Below are 16,809 nucleotides of genomic sequence, written 5' to 3' on the forward strand. Positions count from 1 at the left end.
TGTTCGCCTCTGTACGTGAAAACATGGTAACAGGGACCATGCCAGGACGGCGGGCCCTGATCAGCAACTTAAAAATAATCGTTCATGGGGCGCCTGGGTGGCTCAGTCGGTTAAGCAGCTGCCTTCGGCTCAGGTCATGATCCCAGGATCCTGGGATCAAGCCCTGCATCGGGCTCCTTCTTCAGCGGGGAGCCTGCTTCTCCCTCTCCCTCTGCCTGCCACTCCACCTGCTTGTGCTCTCCCTCTCTATCTCTCTCAAATAAATAATTAAAAAAATCTTTAAAAAAAAAATAATTGTTCATATCCCAGGGGAAGTCCACATTTCAAAACTTCCTCCCGATTTTGCCCAAATGAGGTCATTCCCTGACCAGTGCTTGCCCAGCAAGCATTCCAAAGTCCTGTGCAAACACCCATTCAAATTAATACTAAAAGCCAGAAATAAAAGATTCTCATAGCACACCACTTCACCCCACCCCTTTAAAGATAAAATGACGCCCACACAGAACAAGGACCACCATCTTTATGGCATGCCAAAGTGCAAGTTGAAGTTGTATTTATTTTTCATTATTTCATGGAACCCAGTCACGTTTTATAAAACCTAGAGCATTTCTGGAGTAAACTCTCCAGCCTTCAGTTTCCTAGTGTGTGGCATGTGAATAATCCAGACCTCATGGTTTTCCTTCAGCGCCCACAGCTTTAGCCCTTTCTACCACTTACTGTGTCTTAGAATGTGGAAGGAAAAAAATATCGCTTAGAAACTTCACTTTTCTATTTTTTCTACTTATTTTGCACAATATTTTGTCAATGGTCAGTTCTGTAAATGTGAAGTCAGTTTAACTGAACTGAATCCAGCAGGCTGGTATCAGTCGTGGTAATCACTGACAAGTTTGGAATTTGTGTTCTATGCAGATTTATGTCAACTCTTTTTCCCAGGACTGCTCCCTACCACCATAAATTGACAAGACTGAAGTTATGAAATACTTTATACGCGATGCTTCTTGAATTACTACTGCAGAGCCCAATATCCAGACACCCTCACCCCATCCCACAGAGCAGATTCCTTGTCCTCCATGAAGGCTGTGTGATACCACGCAGGTCTCTCCTGCATACCCAACCCCAGGGCCTTGTGCCAACACCAGGTAACAAGGCAAGAAGCCCAAATGAAGAAGTGCACTATTATTCTCCCAGGTTCAGAAAACCCATCTCTTTCTTGGAAAAGTGTACCTTCTACACTTGGCGGAACAAAACCCAAGCTTACTGGCTCTTCACCCCAAGTGAGTCAGGCAGTAGTAGTTTTTCATGACCATGCAGGTGAGGAAGAGAGAAGAAATTACCATCTCTAAGATAGATTGAGTTCCAGAGCCAGCAGTCCGATAAGAGTGACCCAGTCCAAGCACTGTGCTAGAATCGGGAGTCACTTACCTTCCATTCTGTCTCACAATCAGAAGAAAACACTTGTAAATCACATTCTTTTGCCATTTTATTTCACAACAAATAATCATGGAAATGGTCATTTTTTATCTCCCATTATTAGGATTGTTACTGAACGCTGAAAGCCTGCCTCTGCACGACATTTTCCTCAGCAGCTTTTGTGTGCATTGTCTCTTTTTGCCCTTATGACAAGGACATGAAGTAGATACCACTCTCCACATGTTTGCAGACGAGGACCCCAAGGCTCAGTATTTGACTTGGACCCAAGCTGTAAAACTTACGCTACAAACTGGGCTCTTTCCCACCTCTATAAAGCTTCTTCACGCCAGTGTCTTCATCAAAGATCGGTATGCCCATCACCGGGCTGTGTTTTCTCTAAAATCCAGTCCACATACTCAGCAACTTTGGTGTAGACACCTGGATGTTCTCTGCGGGCACAGCCTTCACCCCAACTGGTGATACCCACCAAATGCCAGATTCCGTTGTGTTTACAAACTAAGGGACCGCCTGAATCCCCCTGTGTCACAGTGGGTGGAAAAATAAAGTAATAGAAAGTATGACAGTTGTGCCTTTAAAATTCTGTAGCCACAGTGCATACAACACAAACATACAGTTCCTTATCGTTCTTCAGGTGGCTTATGTTCCTCATTAGCTGTTGGATGTGATGAAAATAATTTAATTCAATAATGCATGGTTGAATTTTCTGTTTAGTCCAACAAGGAAATGTTGACATCATAATCTCAATGTCAAATGGATCTAATGCTCTAATATTTTAGTACAATTATATACAATGGTGCTCCCTTTAAACATAATATGCTTCTGCACAGATTGTAACATATATATAATAAAAATTATATAAATGCATATATATTCAGCTCATCAAAGGTTGCTTATGAAATTGTTGGATTATTTGGCTCTGAATTTTTAAAGAAAAATATAATGACATATACTATGGAGAATATATTTTCCAGTTGATTTTCTCAAGCAGACCACTGTGTGTTTTTTCATAATTGAAAGTATTACCTTACAGGCATCTTTTCCTCCTTCTTTATAGCCAGCACAGATCATCTGTTTGGTTATTACATAATCTCTATATTTTTTCTGGCATTCTTCGCTTGGTACCAAAGGAATATTTGCCTTTTGTAGGGTATTTTGAATTTCCCCTATGAGATAACCAATATGAAGTTTCAGAAGGAGGAAATACAGTGACCATGAAAATACCAAAGTCTTAAAGCAAATCAGAATAATGAACTTTCATTAAGGTCATTTCTTTAGATAAGAATAGTAAGGATGAAAAAGTAGAGTTAATCACACCAACAGAGAGAGAGAGAGTAAAAGAGAAAGAAATTGAGAAACCGAGAGAGAGAGAGAGAGAGAGCATGTGCTTTCCCTCTGCTGTGCAATGTTAAGACAACCCCAGCCCCCCAGGCTGACCAAAGACTTTGCCTCCGGATTCTCTGCCATCCTCTTATCTCAATAGAAACCTCTCAGAAATTCCCTCCTATCACCTCCAACCCAAAAGCTGGAAGTTCTTACCTTTCAGTTCTTGTTTTATATATTCAACACGATCATTTTAAAATATATGATTTGGGGGGGGGGGGAAAACCCACCAAACCTCTGGCAACAGAGGAGTAGTTTGTTCTTCGAGTAAATGCAAGTATTTCCCATGAAGAACAATTTATTTACAAATAATTAAATTTCCACCAGTGTCCAGGTTCCCCTTGAACATATGTTGGGAGCTTTCCTTGTTTAGTTAAGGTTACTCTTAAAATTTCTTCCTGTCTTAAGATACTAGTCAAAAACTTGAAAAAACTGAATTCATTGAATAAAGGACTACATTAGGAAAGAAGGAAAGAGCTTGACATCCTTAAATACATAAAGAATGATGCAAATATTATTCCTTGTATTGTCTATCAGGAACAAAATTTTGAAAAGGGAGAATAGTCTGTTTCCTGGGAAATTCAAGGGCAACTGAGATACACCAACTACCCATGAGCAGGAGTTCTTAAACTGAGGTCCACAGAAAGAATTCACTTGCTCTATAAACTTGGATAGGAAAATATCTTTATTTTCACCAATCTCCAATGGAAATCTAACACTACCTTCAGTTTTGAATGCAGGCAATAAAAATGGGAGTATTAGCAGTATCGAGGACTTCGCCATCAGTAGAGAGTACAGATATTTTTGCATCACAGTCATGATATTTTCACATGACAGTTAGGGCCGATAACGGAAAATATCAGCTGCGCTCACCACAATTTCAAAATTATGGTAGTTACTTGAAAAACTTGCTGTTTAACATATTCATAAAGAAACTCATGTGTTACCATATCACATCTTTTAAATGTATTTTGATAACTCTATTGCAATTTCACTGGCTTCCTTCATATTTCTGTGTGTTTTCTTTAAGTGTTTAAAACACCATTAGAAAAGTGGCTCACCAGCTTCATCAGATTGCAGGAAGGATGCATGAAACAACAACAACAACAAAAAGATTTAGAGCCTTCCAGAAAGAGAGATGGTGTGCCTGCCTATACTCCTGGCCCTTGGTATGAAGGCAGAGCGACAGCATTGAGAGATGGGAACATTATTAATAGTGAGGACAGGATAAGCTTGAGTGGTCTTGTTAGGGTTATATGGCACCAGTCCTTTATATGAAGTCAAACAAGTGATCTTTATTATTAAGTAAGATGCTTAAAAGGTAACCTTATACATTTTTCCAGACCCAAACAAAAATACATCTCAGAAATCACTGAGTAAATATTTGAGAATAGATAGATTGGAAAGGTCATGAGTTTGGAGGAAATTTCAGACAGAGGCCAGTTAAACGGATTCACTCCATGTACTTTAACATAAAAGACTTGTTTTAAGAACAACATTTAAAATGTCATGCTGTACCTTTTTCTTTTGTGAAGCCCCATCCGGTTACCCAACAATTAGTATAAGTTGTATTTGTATCAGCTTTGGAAGGTAGGCATATTGGTTTTTGGAATTCTGAAAAGTGGTTTTGAGATTAGAGTTTGGTTAAATAAAGTTATGGATATTGACCAAAAATACACACTTTCCTTTTCCCATAGTCTCTTTCCATAGGGTAGCACCAAGAAGAATGACCCTTTTTCTTTCTGCTCAGTTGCTAAGGTCAGTGATTCAAGAAAATTTCTCATCATCAGACTCATTTCCAGATGACATTTTTGGTGTCAGATTTTCTGGATTAAACCTTAAAACTTGGAGCAAAATTTCTGTCAAAAGCATTTAGAAGTTGGTGTGTTTTACCCTGTGTGTGACACTTTTAATAGTAATAACAGAGTGTTTCCACTGTTACAGGCACTATTTTAAGTGCTGTTTAAGTGCTTTAACTTATTAACTAGAAATTTTTATAACAAACCAACAGGTGACTGTCATGCTCATTTTATAGATGAGGAGATTCAAGGTGCAAAGAGGTAAAAGAAACTTGCCCGAGGTCACAGAATCGTTACGGGACAGCGGGCGTTCACCAACTGGGGAGCATTGTCCCACAGAGGCCAAACCTCCCACCATCACACTACCTGCTTCCCGGAGCTTCCTGCTACTTCAATGTCTCCACTCAAGTTAGACCTGGGAATTAGTATCTGGCCCTTCTTACCTTTCTATATTCCTAATATGCCCAAAGCAGTAGTAATCCTGCTATTCTTGTCAAAGGGAGCCATGCTTCCCAAAGGACCAAGACATTCACCAGGTGTATTATCTCAATAATGTATATGCAGTTCTATTCCTACCTGAAGAAACCAATTACTATTTCTTACCCTTAAGTAGAAGAGATTTATCCAAGTCACAGGTGTCTCCCTTGGCAATTCCCCACCTTTCCCCCAACTCCACCAACCAGAAAATAAGGACAATCCGTCTAGATTCTGCCCTCTCGTTCAAAGTGATGTGAAAATGGAAACCATTGAACTCAGCTGTATAGCTTCTCCTTAAATATGCTACGTACCCGTATAATTCAAAGGAGTCTCAAGTTTTATTAAGGCAATATCGTGACCACCGCCATCTGAGATTTTGTAATTTGGGTGAATAATGAGCTCTTTTATTTGTGAGAAAGGTGTTTCTTTTGTTATCTCTGACAGATTTAAAATTCCACTATAAATGTGCCAAACATTCAACAAGGGAAGCCTAGGAAGGAAAAAGAAAGACCTATTTGAAACCAGAAAGACCAGCCTTTGATATTGGTCCATTTTCCTTTCAACTTTACCTTTTGAAAATAGTACTTTTCTGGGAAGAAAATACTACGTACGGCGTATTTTTACTTATCTAATTTCTCTTCCACACAATTGGTCATCACCACCAGCAGGAGTACTGAATCTCTGAAGATTTAGTTAAAAACACTGAAAATGTACATTTGTGTAGTTATTTCATGTTACTATAAGTAAAAATACAAGAACGTTGCTGTCCCAAATCTGAGTGAAACCGGTTGGGAGAGATTCACAGTTTATTATGGGAAAATCCTGCCCAGTTCAGCAAAGCTGAAAGCAATTGCTTCCATGAAATCCAGAATATCCAGAATTGTCAAGAGGTCAGACTGATCTTATGCAAGCCCCCCTCATTGGGCAAATTTAGGGAGACTTCAGTGTTATTTCAAAGTTCTCTGTCTAGGGCACCTGGGTGGCTCAGTCGGTTAAGCGTCTGCCTTTGGCGTCAGGTCATGATCCTAGGGTCCTGGGATCGAGCCTCACGTCGGGCTCCCTGCTCAGTGAGGAGTCTGCTTTCCCCTTGGACCCTGCCCTCTCCCGTGCTGTTTCTCTTTCACTCTCTCTCTCGCAAATAAATCAAATCTTAAAAAAAATAAATGAAAGTTCTCTGTCTGGGCTTCCGGTTGCAGCAAAGCAAGGGGGAGCACCAGGCACAGGGCTCTGAGAGGAACTCCAGGGTGATTTCAGAAAGTAACAGACAAGCCAGGAAGCACCAGCTTCTGTAAGGCCAAGCTGAGGAAAACAGGCTCTCCCACCGGAGACCACTGAGCAGAAGAGGCAGAGAGAAATTTCCTAAAAACCTGGAGGATTCCCCACCCCTGTCATCTTGGAGAGAGCCCAGTCCTGACATGTAGAACCACCTGCAAAATGGACAAGTGACAAGCTGGGCCGTGAACCCGGCACCCTGAGCAGATGCCACCAGCCTGTGGGGATCTCAGAGGACCCCCCCCTTGAACTGCCAATCCTCCAGTTTGCCTTGGACTGTTAGGGAAAATTACTTGTATGTTTAATGAAAATAAAGCACACTTCATGGCATGGCCAAAAAACAAAATCAGAATACAATAAAAATAAATATAAAAAATCAAATAATAAAATATATTTTGAGAAGTGTGAAAATTTAAATTAATTCTTTTTTAAAAAAAGATCTTATTTATTTATTTGAGAGAGAGAGTATGAGCAGGGGGAGGGGCAGAGGGACAAGCCAACTCCCCACTGAGTGCAGAGCCCATGCCCAACTCAATCCCAGGACCCTGAGATCATGACCTTAGCCAAAGTCAGACGCTTAACCAGCTGAGCCACCCATGTGCCCCTAAATTAATTTTATTAAATATGAATACATACAAAGTAAACCTAAAATTCTGATCTAAAGCAAAGTCTTATCTTTGGTAAAGACTGGGACATTTTTATCATCATTGAGAGGTGCAAGATGTATTTGCATGAAACTATAGAGAAAATCGTGCAGATAGGGGCAAAGTGGTTTTCTTTCAGTTAAATCAGTGTTTTTGTGTATATTATCTCTTATAAACTCTTATTCTTATTTAATTATAGCTTATTTTTTTGTAATTTTTATGTTCCAGGTATAGTGCTAAGGACTGTAAGTGTGTCGCTTAACCCTTTTAATAACTCATGAATTAGATATCATTATTATTCATATTTCACAGGTAGGGAAATAAAGCAAAGAGAGATTTACAAATCACCCAAGGTCACTCATACCTCTAATAAGTGACAGAGCTTGGACTCAAGCCCTGTTCTAACTACAAAGTCTAAGTGTTTTAGAATATTATATCTGATTCTATTCACTGAACTATATAGGGTAATAAATTTGCATTTTTGTTTTCATTATTAATATTATTCAGTACCTTTGTGAATCGAAGAGCTGAAAGTAAAATCTCTATGGGCCTGGAAATTAAGTCTTTGAAGAATATATTTGGGGAGTGGCGGATGGAGGTGGTAGCAGGTGGGGCCTCTTTTCCTTATTCTTTAAAGCAGGAGTGGCATGCCCCCAAGAGTGTCAATCCTGCAAACAGACCACACTGTGTTCTGCTAGGTCAGATCATTCAGTGCTCAGACAGGTCCTATGAGCTATTTGACATTTTGAATACCAGCCCTTCTTTAAAATGTCTTTTGTCAAAAAATAAACTTTGATTAATACACTGACATGATGATCGAGACACCGATCACAGATTCTTCAAAACAAAAAGGCAAGTTAAGACGCTGGATAAGATACATCCAAAACTTACCCATCAAAGCAATGGGCGGCAGTTAGGACCCACTGGTGTCCAATGATTGACCCTCCACATAGGTGGCTCTGAGCTCTCAGCTTCACTTGCAGGCTGACTTGCCAGGGCCACTCTCCCCAAGAAGAGTTGGTTCCTCCAACAATGCGTGTGTTTGTTTTTGTTGTGCAGACTAAAAAGAGAGTCTTGACATTAACGGTTGGAATTTGAGGTGAGTCAGAGTTCACCTCAGCCAAGGAAAACAAAATACATAATAATTCTATTACATCAGACAAAGCAAGCTATGAAGACAACACAGCCATCCCTTTACGGTTCCATGAACAAGTGCGGCTTACTCACCAGAACTATCCCCACTTCTACACAACCTCAAAGAATAACCAGAGCTTGCTTGTGTCCCATATGTAATCCTAGTTGGGGAACCGTCCAAAGATAACCGTAAGGAACACTTGCACCTAGATAAAATGATCAGTATAAAGATTAAACCTTCACAGAGGGGGATAATTCATGAAATTGTCTTGCTGACAGTCTTTGAAAAATAAAATTTCACTAACTTCTCTCCTCTACAGTCTTCTGGGCGTAAAGAATAAGTAAAAAACTGACAACGAATCATCTTTGTACAAGTCTCTTGGCAAACACTCACTCCTTCAACGAAGGTCACATTCAGTTCTTCCCCTTCAAAATCAACTCCTGAGTAAATTTTGGAATGACAAGGCTCTGTGTGAATTAGAGACATAGAGACATATAAAATGAAGACAGCGATAAACCCACATTTACCCAGGTTTTCAGTACCGAGGATTAGTTTCATCGCTATTACTTGTTAGAAGATCATAAAGTGTATCGCATTTTATGTACTATTATTATTGAATCACATTACCAGGTAAGGTTTTGCAGGTTAAAAGGCTATATCCAGATATGGCGTTTTCCTGAGGAGTAGGGGAACTTGGTGTCCCACTTTTGGAAGTCTTAAGAAAGCAAACATTTCTATTAAAAAAAAAAAAAGCAAAAGAGAGAGAAACAAAATTGCATTAAAGCAAACACAAAAGCACTTCATATTTTGAAAAGCACCTCTGCAAATTTTATTCCTCTGAGAAACTCTTTTCAAAGTAAAGCAGACCACAGGACTCTAATAAATCAGAGATCAAATGTAAACCAAGCCACATCTCCCTCTGAAGAAAACTGATAGGCACAGATAACCTGGAAAGAGGAGAATGGTAAAGTTCCACCTTCTCATTGAAAAGAAAAAGAAAAAGAAAAAAAAAAAAAGAGCCAAGACCAAATTCTGGGGGTTTCTGCTGCTGATGCTATTGTATAACTACGCACCTTTCTCTTAGTGCCACCTATGTATAGAAGGAAAAGGGAAGGAGCACCTGGGTGGCTCAGTCGCTAAGCGTCTGCCTTCGGCTCAGGTCGTGATCCCAGGGTCCTGGGATCAAGCCCTGCATCAATTATCTGTATATAATCTTATTGTTTTAAAGCCTGCTTCTCCCTCTCCCACTCCCCCTGCTTGTGTTCCCTCTCTCGCTGTCTCTCTCTCTCTAATAAATAAATAAAATCTTAAAAAAAAAAAGGCAGGTCATCAGAGGGTAGAGAGGTCAATCAGGATAAACAGGGCTCTAGTTTCTGAAACACAGGAATCAGAGACAACATTAATGGATATGCTGGCAGTGAGTGGGTTTTGCTTCAGGTTAATAAGACAAAACATTAAGATCAGTAAGAAAGGTATGGGATCCTTTTCTTCCATGGATCCAATGCTATGTTTCAGGAAGAGAAGGTAGGTGGGAAAGTCAGCTGAGCTCTTAACTAATCTACCCCTGGCAGGAAAGGACCTACTTAACCCCGGGGTTCAAGTGCCCTGAGGGGAATGAACAGAAGTTTTCAAAGATTCAAACTATAAAATCACAGTGATGATACACAGTCCTACTCACCTTTGTGGTTCTAGATGCCACGCCTTTGTGTAGAATGTAAAGAAGAGGCAGCTGGGATGGTAGGTGCAAATGGTTTGACATACAAAAGCATCTGGGGTGACAGCTCTGGTGATGTCCACATCTGCAAATGTGAGGTGCTGGAAAATGTCCATGCGGCAACCTGTGAACTCACGGACGGAAGACAGTCCTCAGCAAGTGACATGACGCTCAAGTGACCTGTCCTTTGTCATCATAGCTGAGGAAATTATGACGGTTACTTATAGTACCAGATATCCTAAGTGAAAACAGTGTCTGTTAAAATATGCTGAGACTTGTTGTTTGCCATTTGGAAGAAGGAAAAATTGGTCTAAATCTGATAAGAGATGGACTCCTATGTCAGAGAAATGAAATACCTCAACTTAGGCTCTCAGCTCCATCCTGACCCGTGCAAAATATTTAGGTTACTTAGCATATGCTCAGAGTTTCTCTCTCTTTTTTTTTTTAGATTTTATTTATTTGAGAGAGAGAATGAGAGAGAGAGAGAGAGAGAGAGCACATGAGAGGGGGGGAGGGTCAGAGGGAGAAGCAGACTCCCCGCTGAGCAGGGAGCCCGATGCGGGACTCGATCCCGGGACTCTGGGATCATGACCTGAGCCGAAGGCAGCCGCTTAACCGACTGAGCCACCCAGGCGCCCTATTTATTTATTTGAGAGAGAGAATGAGAGAGAGTATGAGAGGGAAGAGGGTCAGAGGGAGAAGCAGACTCCCCGCCGAGCAGGGAGCCCGATGCGGGACTTGATCCTGGGACTCCAGGATCATGACCTGAGTTGAAGGCAGTCGCTTAACCAACTGAGCCACCCAGGCGCCCCTCAGAGTTTCTTTCTATTACCCTGAACATGAATTCCGGATTTTAGGAGATAAGGTTTTATGTTACATTTTCCTGAATATTGTGAAAAAGATTTTAATAAAAACAGATTAACAAAAATATCAGGTAGCTAACAAAAATGCCATGTGTCCATTGAAATTAGAACAGGAGAAAGCCCACTTTCATTACCTGTATATAATCTTATTTTTTTAAATATTTGATTTATTTATGAGGGGGGGGTGGAGAACAAGCAGACTCCACACTGAGCGCCAAGCCTGACACAGGGCTCAATCTCAGGACTCTGAGATCATGACCTGAGCTGAAACCAAGAGTCACATGCTTAGCCAACTGAGCCACCCAGATGCCCCTAATCTTATGTCTTAATTACACTTTTATTTGTGTTCATATTATTTACTCAGTTGACTCAATTTGATGACATAAATTTTATTAAAATTATGGAATAATGATAGCAATTATAAGAAGGACAAAAAGAGTCCTAATTTAAATGAACATAGTTGTATCAAGAGAAAGTACCTCCCGTGACATAATATCTACATAGGGGCAGTCTAGGAAATTAGGTCTCAACTAATTAAATCTTTCAAAAAAGAAAGCAAAACACAGACTCTGGAAGCTGGAAGAGAATTTACGGTCATCCATGCCAACCTACAACTACATCCCCTAAAGGACGTCCCTGACAAGTTGTTTACCTTTTACTAAGATATTTATAGTGATGAGGAGCTCACTACCTTATGGCAAGGCCCAATTCTTTTCTGGACCATTCTAGGTGTTAGGAATGTTTTTCCTATTTTCTTCATAGGAGCATCTACCTTAATCTGCCTAATGGAACCACACAGATTAATCTAATCTCTAATGAAAGCCCTCTATAAACAAAAAATTGAGACAGTCATCCTGATCTTTTTCAGGTTAAATGCCTTTAACCTATTCTTCTAGCCAGTTTGTGTTTTCCATTACTTCTAGATATCTTACTTTCCTGGTTACCCCCTTTGGAAGTGCTCAGGGTTGACCATTGCTACACACAAAATATGCAACCCAGAGCTGTATACAATGTTTCGGTCACTACCTGACCCATCCAGATGACAAAAACACAGGAGCTATCTTGTTAAGACCATTTTCTTTTTTAAAGCTAGTGTTTTGGTTTCATTTGTTTTGTTTTGTTTTGTTTTATCAAAGGCACTACAGGATGTGAGTGGGAATGACAGAGGAAGGACCTCTGAAAATCCTCTCCTCCATGGAAGTAATGAGAGCATGGGCAAAATTGTCAAAATCAATGTTTTCAGAACTCTAGAAATTAATAAAAATTAATCAAATTATAACAGTCCAGGAGTACTTATTCAAGAAAAACAGCTGAATATCTATAAGAACAGTGAGTTTTGTGGGGTTTTAATTTGCCTTGTTCCCATTCTCCTCTCCCCAGCACCATGGAAACCTTGAAAACAGCCCCACAATCGTGCTGAAAACCAGCCAGTAGCCTAGCAGCCCGAGAGGGGGTGGAGTGGGTTTGGGGCTACTCCAATACTCCATCCCCATCCCCAGTTAAACACCATTATTTGACCTGTCTGGAAATTCTCAGGAAAATTCCACCCACAAGGATTGGGTTTATTTGACATGACTCAGAGCTTTCTTCAGTATTAACAGCTTTTTCCTTGCAAGTGTTTGTCAAGAGCAAAGAAAAAAACAAACAAACAAAAAGTGCCAGTTACATAACATTGCAGCTTCCTAGGGCAACAGTAATAGCTGGAGCAAACAACAAGCTGACAAAATTCTTAAAAGGAAAATGAAGGGAAAGAGGGTGGTGGTGAAAATCTTTGCCATATTCCTGGGACTCTAGAAGGCCATATACAAGTACAGGGCTGCATGACCAGGGCTGTGCACATGTCCATGAGAGATCTGAGAATGTCCTAAGCTCTCAGACTGGCTGATGTTGCGCCCTGGGTCAGCAGAAAGCAAAGGCCAAGGCAAAGTTGCAAAATGCCTGTCTGCACATTGATGGCATGCCTGACACTCCCAAAAATACCCCATCAAAGGCTAGGAAACTTACTGGTTCTGGGCATGTAAGGACTGGAGGAGAATGGAAACAAATAGGAAAAGAGATGCCCTGTTGCCAACTTCCCAATCTCCCTCAGGGGGTCCTCACCCAGCACCTGCTGCGGAGTTTGGCAGGAGTTGGCACTGGATACTGTGTAGCATTGAGTATTGGTGATTCAGTTTCAGTAACATCTTATCACTAACATGCTGGTCACTAAATAAGGTGGAAGGCCATGACAATTTCCTGGATAATTGAACTGAAATTACCTAAATGTCTGAAACTACAGCACTTTCTTGATTCGTTATGGTTGAGTCATTTCACTAATCAACAGACACCACCAAGAAATGACCTTAGGGTTTCTCTGCAGTGTTGTGGCACTCGTCCCCTATTATCGCTGTAACAAATTATCGCAAACCCAGTGCCTGCAAATAACACAAATTTAGTATCTCACAGTTCTGAAGGTCAGAAGCCTGGAATGGGTCTCCCCGGGCTACAGTCAAGATGTTGGCAGGGCTTTTTTCCTTTGGGAAGCTCTACAGGAGGACCTGTTTCCTTGCCTTTCCCAGCTTCTAGGCAACCTGCGTTCCTTGGCTTGTGGATCTTTTCTCCATCTTGGAAGCCAGCAGTGTAACCTCTTCAAAACTTATCACTATGACCTTTCTATCTTCCTCTTTCTCTTATAAGGACTCTTGTGACCACATCAGGCCCACTCACGTAATCTGGAAAAATCTTCCATTTCAAAATCCTTAGCTTGATCACATCTACAAAGCCCCATTTGCCATGTAATGTAACATACACACATGTTCCAGGAATTAGAATACGGATGTCTTTGGGGGACTCTAATTCTGCATGCTATAATCACATAGGGAAATAGTAGCCATATAATTACCAATTTCTGAGAGTGCACAGGGCTTCAGTGAAAATCCAGATACCACATTAGTCAGCACCTTTATACTGATGGGCGTTCCTCCTGGACCGTTCTTTAAAAGACAGGCGTTTCTAAATGTGAAGAAAAGAGGTTACTTCTGTTCCTAAACTGCAAGATGCATGTAGCAATCCTTTTTGCATTGAAATGACCCTTGGTCAGTGGGAAATAAAGCAATCAGAGCAATGACTTTGATACTGAGTGTGTCGGGGGGTTTGTGTTTTTAATCAAAGAGACATTTTTCTGCTCTGCACAGGGAAGGTTAGGGTGAGAATGGGATGGGAGACATTTTCAACCAAACCCTCACTTCCCCAAAATGGAAATTATTCTCCTTAGCAAAATGACACCAGAACCGAGTAAATAAATAAGCAGAGTGGTTAGGTCTAAAAGCCCTATTTGGTCTTCCATTGGGGGAAAAAGTTTACAAAGAGTACAATTAAATCTTAAAAGCACCATCAGAAAGAACAAACACTATGAATGTACTTACCGGTACGCTGCATTGTAAAATCTTTCAGTGGCATACGTGAAAAATTGGCAGTGGATGCTGTTGGTGCACATTTTTTGGCATTCTTCAACATTTTTTACCTTAGAGACATTAAAATTGACTCCTCTCATATCAATTCCTTTATGAATGTCTCGGTGGCAAGCTGTACAAATAAAATACACAGAGCAAATTTGGTCAGTTTCCTTCTAGAAGTAGATCATCCATTAGGCAGGGTAGTTTTGAAGGATTCTGTTTTTCACAACTGCTCTTTTAATTAGGGGATTTAGAATTCTCATTACATCACGACATTATCAAACTCTACTTAAACACATTCCAATATGTTTTAGAGCACTAGCATGGAGAAGGAGTTACTTTGTTTCCAAAACTGTAGGTATGTGCAACTATATAGGTAATATTTCACCCTGAAATTATCAATGAGCAATGGAAGACAGACAAAGCTACAATAGTGAGGGTCCTGATGATTGTGCGAGGGATCTGCATTATTAAGCAAACTGATGTGCCCTCAATTTCTTGCACTGAGTGAAGGAGCTTCTCTATCTCTTTGCTTATTTCTCAGCTTTCACCTACTTCTGTCTGATTGTGAATTTCATTGTAGGTCCTGTCATTGACATCTATGTGTCAAATCATTATAAAAGGTGAAGAGTTTTGTATATTCATGATGAAACCATCTTTATTCTTGCTTTAAAATTTTGTTAAATTCCACTTTCAGTTGAAAAGAAAAAATATAGGTAATTCTTTGGACAGATAGTGAACCAGATTTATGATTTAGGCTTTTTTCTTTTTTTTTAAGCACTCAGATTTGTTAGTTAGACCCTTGGATAAGGAAATCAGCAGTATAAACCATAATCTGCTGTACGTAATGTTCCACTCCTAAGACGTTGAAAAAGTCATAAAGCTAGATTTAATGATGGTAATGACAGAAAATGTACAAACTAGTAGGAAAAACTATATATTGAGGTGGGCAGGGCAGTGGATAATTCACAGTGATTCATGCACATAGGAGTTTGTAGATTCTAGAAATGAAGTCTCTTTCCAATTCTGCTGTACATGAGAAAAAAAAATCAGCTGAGTTGGGATAGGATACTTACAAACTAAAAACTTTTCTTTATGATCAGTGGAAAGCTATAAACCTATCTATAATGTTTTAAACCAAAATTGGTCCCAAGTTTAGGGACTCTATGTCCTTGGGAGCAATTATTCACTTTAATTTGAGATACTCAGGGAGAGTTAGGAGGGAACATTAAATAAGTTCTGTAAGACTAAGTTTGAGAAAAAAATAACAATAACTAGGAGTATTGAGAAAAGCAAAATACTGTTCTTTAAATTTTACTATGATGGCATAATTAAAAATAATGCTTAATCGAATGATTTGCCCTAAGTTGTATTAAGATATGAATTTGATCTTATAACATAGGACATGTACTCGTCCTCAGGTAAACTACATATTGGCTAAGTCAGATCTCTATGTTCCTAACTAAGGACTGGTTCCTATACAAATGCATGCACAAAGCACACATACGTATTGAGGGAGTCGTGTTAATGGGGAAGGGAGGATAGAAAACTTTAAAACACCTGAAATTTGAAACTACAAAATTAACTGTAAATAGTAAAGGTAAAATAGCAATGATATACAGTCACAGCATGTTTATTTCAAGGTTCTGCCAGACCATCAGTTGAGAATCTTTTCAGTACTTCTCACTTTCAAATCAGTTATGTCAGAGAAATAGTTCATCTCCCTTAAATTAGGATAGGATTAGAAATTGTTTCCCAAGACATTAGTAGCAATAAGTGTCAGAATTTAAATCTCCTGGCCTCTTAGCCCTCACATTTTTTTCTAAGAAGTATGATTTTCATTAGCAAGATTTACAGAGCCCAGACCTTCAGTTTGGGGGCTTAATGAGGTTTCTTAACTTCTGCATTATTGACATTTGAGACCAGAAAATCTTTGTCATGGGGGCTTCCCTGTGCCTTGTGGAATGTTTAGCAGCATCTCTGACCTCTGTCTACCAGATGCCAGTAGCATTCCCCTGTGTTGTGACAACCAAAAATGTCTCCAGTCCTTGCCAGTTGTCCCCTGATGAAGGACAAAATCAGCCCTGGCTGAGAACCACGAGTGTGCAAATTATCTCAAGTAAAACAGGGATAGAAACGCTCTCTGTGTTCTCTTTAAGATTTTTATCTGCAATCGGGGGTGGGAGAAGGGGGCAGCTATCATTTGAATGTGTATTCACTTTCTACAAATCTTACACTGTAGTGCTAACCTCATAAGCAATAGAGGTTCCTTGAGCTTGGAACTGATAAAGACGAGATGGAGGATACATCCAGTTAATCTCTGCTATCTTTCTGAGTGCTCCCTTCGAATGTCCACGGCAGTACAGAGCTTATGCAGAAGACATTTTAAGGTAAACCCATTATTTGCTCAGATTTATCTCTGAAATCGACAACTTACCACTTATTTGATGACCACATTGCTTTAAGGAATGTCCGGAAATTGCATTTGTCCGTGACACTCTTGGCAGGATTCCTGAAGCACTATCTTTCAAGAAGCAACCAAATCTGTTTTTAAAAGTACTTTCAGTTAGAAAGTAGAATAATAAACACACATTGAGGAGATGTCTAATGTTTTTTATACACTAATAAATATGGTAGAATAAGGAAAATAATAGAGCTTC

The 16,809-nt window shown here is 39.9% G+C and overlaps 1 protein-coding gene across 1 annotated transcript in view; it reads right to left on the minus strand.

Annotated features, from left to right (window-relative positions):
* Positions 1-943: 943 nt before the first annotated feature.
* Positions 944-16,809, minus strand: part of KLKB1 (kallikrein B1) — a 40,190-nt gene continuing 24,324 nt past the window's right edge. Inside the window, exons 4-15 of the mRNA XM_045879678.3 lie at positions 16,587-16,693; positions 14,120-14,279; positions 13,597-13,706; positions 9,817-9,976; positions 8,766-8,872; positions 8,443-8,605; positions 8,231-8,343; positions 7,895-8,063; positions 5,399-5,577; positions 4,330-4,425; positions 2,455-2,594; positions 944-1,948 (exon numbers count right to left, since the gene is read on the minus strand). Of these exons, the coding sequence (XP_045735634.1) occupies positions 1,769-1,948; positions 2,455-2,594; positions 4,330-4,425; positions 5,399-5,577; positions 7,895-8,063; positions 8,231-8,343; positions 8,443-8,605; positions 8,766-8,872; positions 9,817-9,976; positions 13,597-13,706; positions 14,120-14,279; positions 16,587-16,693 (1,684 nt within the window). The 3' untranslated portion in view covers positions 944-1,768. The remainder of the gene's footprint in view (positions 1,949-2,454; positions 2,595-4,329; positions 4,426-5,398; positions 5,578-7,894; positions 8,064-8,230; positions 8,344-8,442; positions 8,606-8,765; positions 8,873-9,816; positions 9,977-13,596; positions 13,707-14,119; positions 14,280-16,586; positions 16,694-16,809) is intronic.

This window comes from Mirounga angustirostris, unplaced genomic scaffold (assembly GCF_029215605.1).
Source record: "Mirounga angustirostris isolate CCGP_5_RB_7025 unplaced genomic scaffold, mMirAng1.0.hap1 SCAF_2, whole genome shotgun sequence".
Taxonomy (NCBI): domain Eukaryota; kingdom Metazoa; phylum Chordata; class Mammalia; order Carnivora; family Phocidae; genus Mirounga; species Mirounga angustirostris.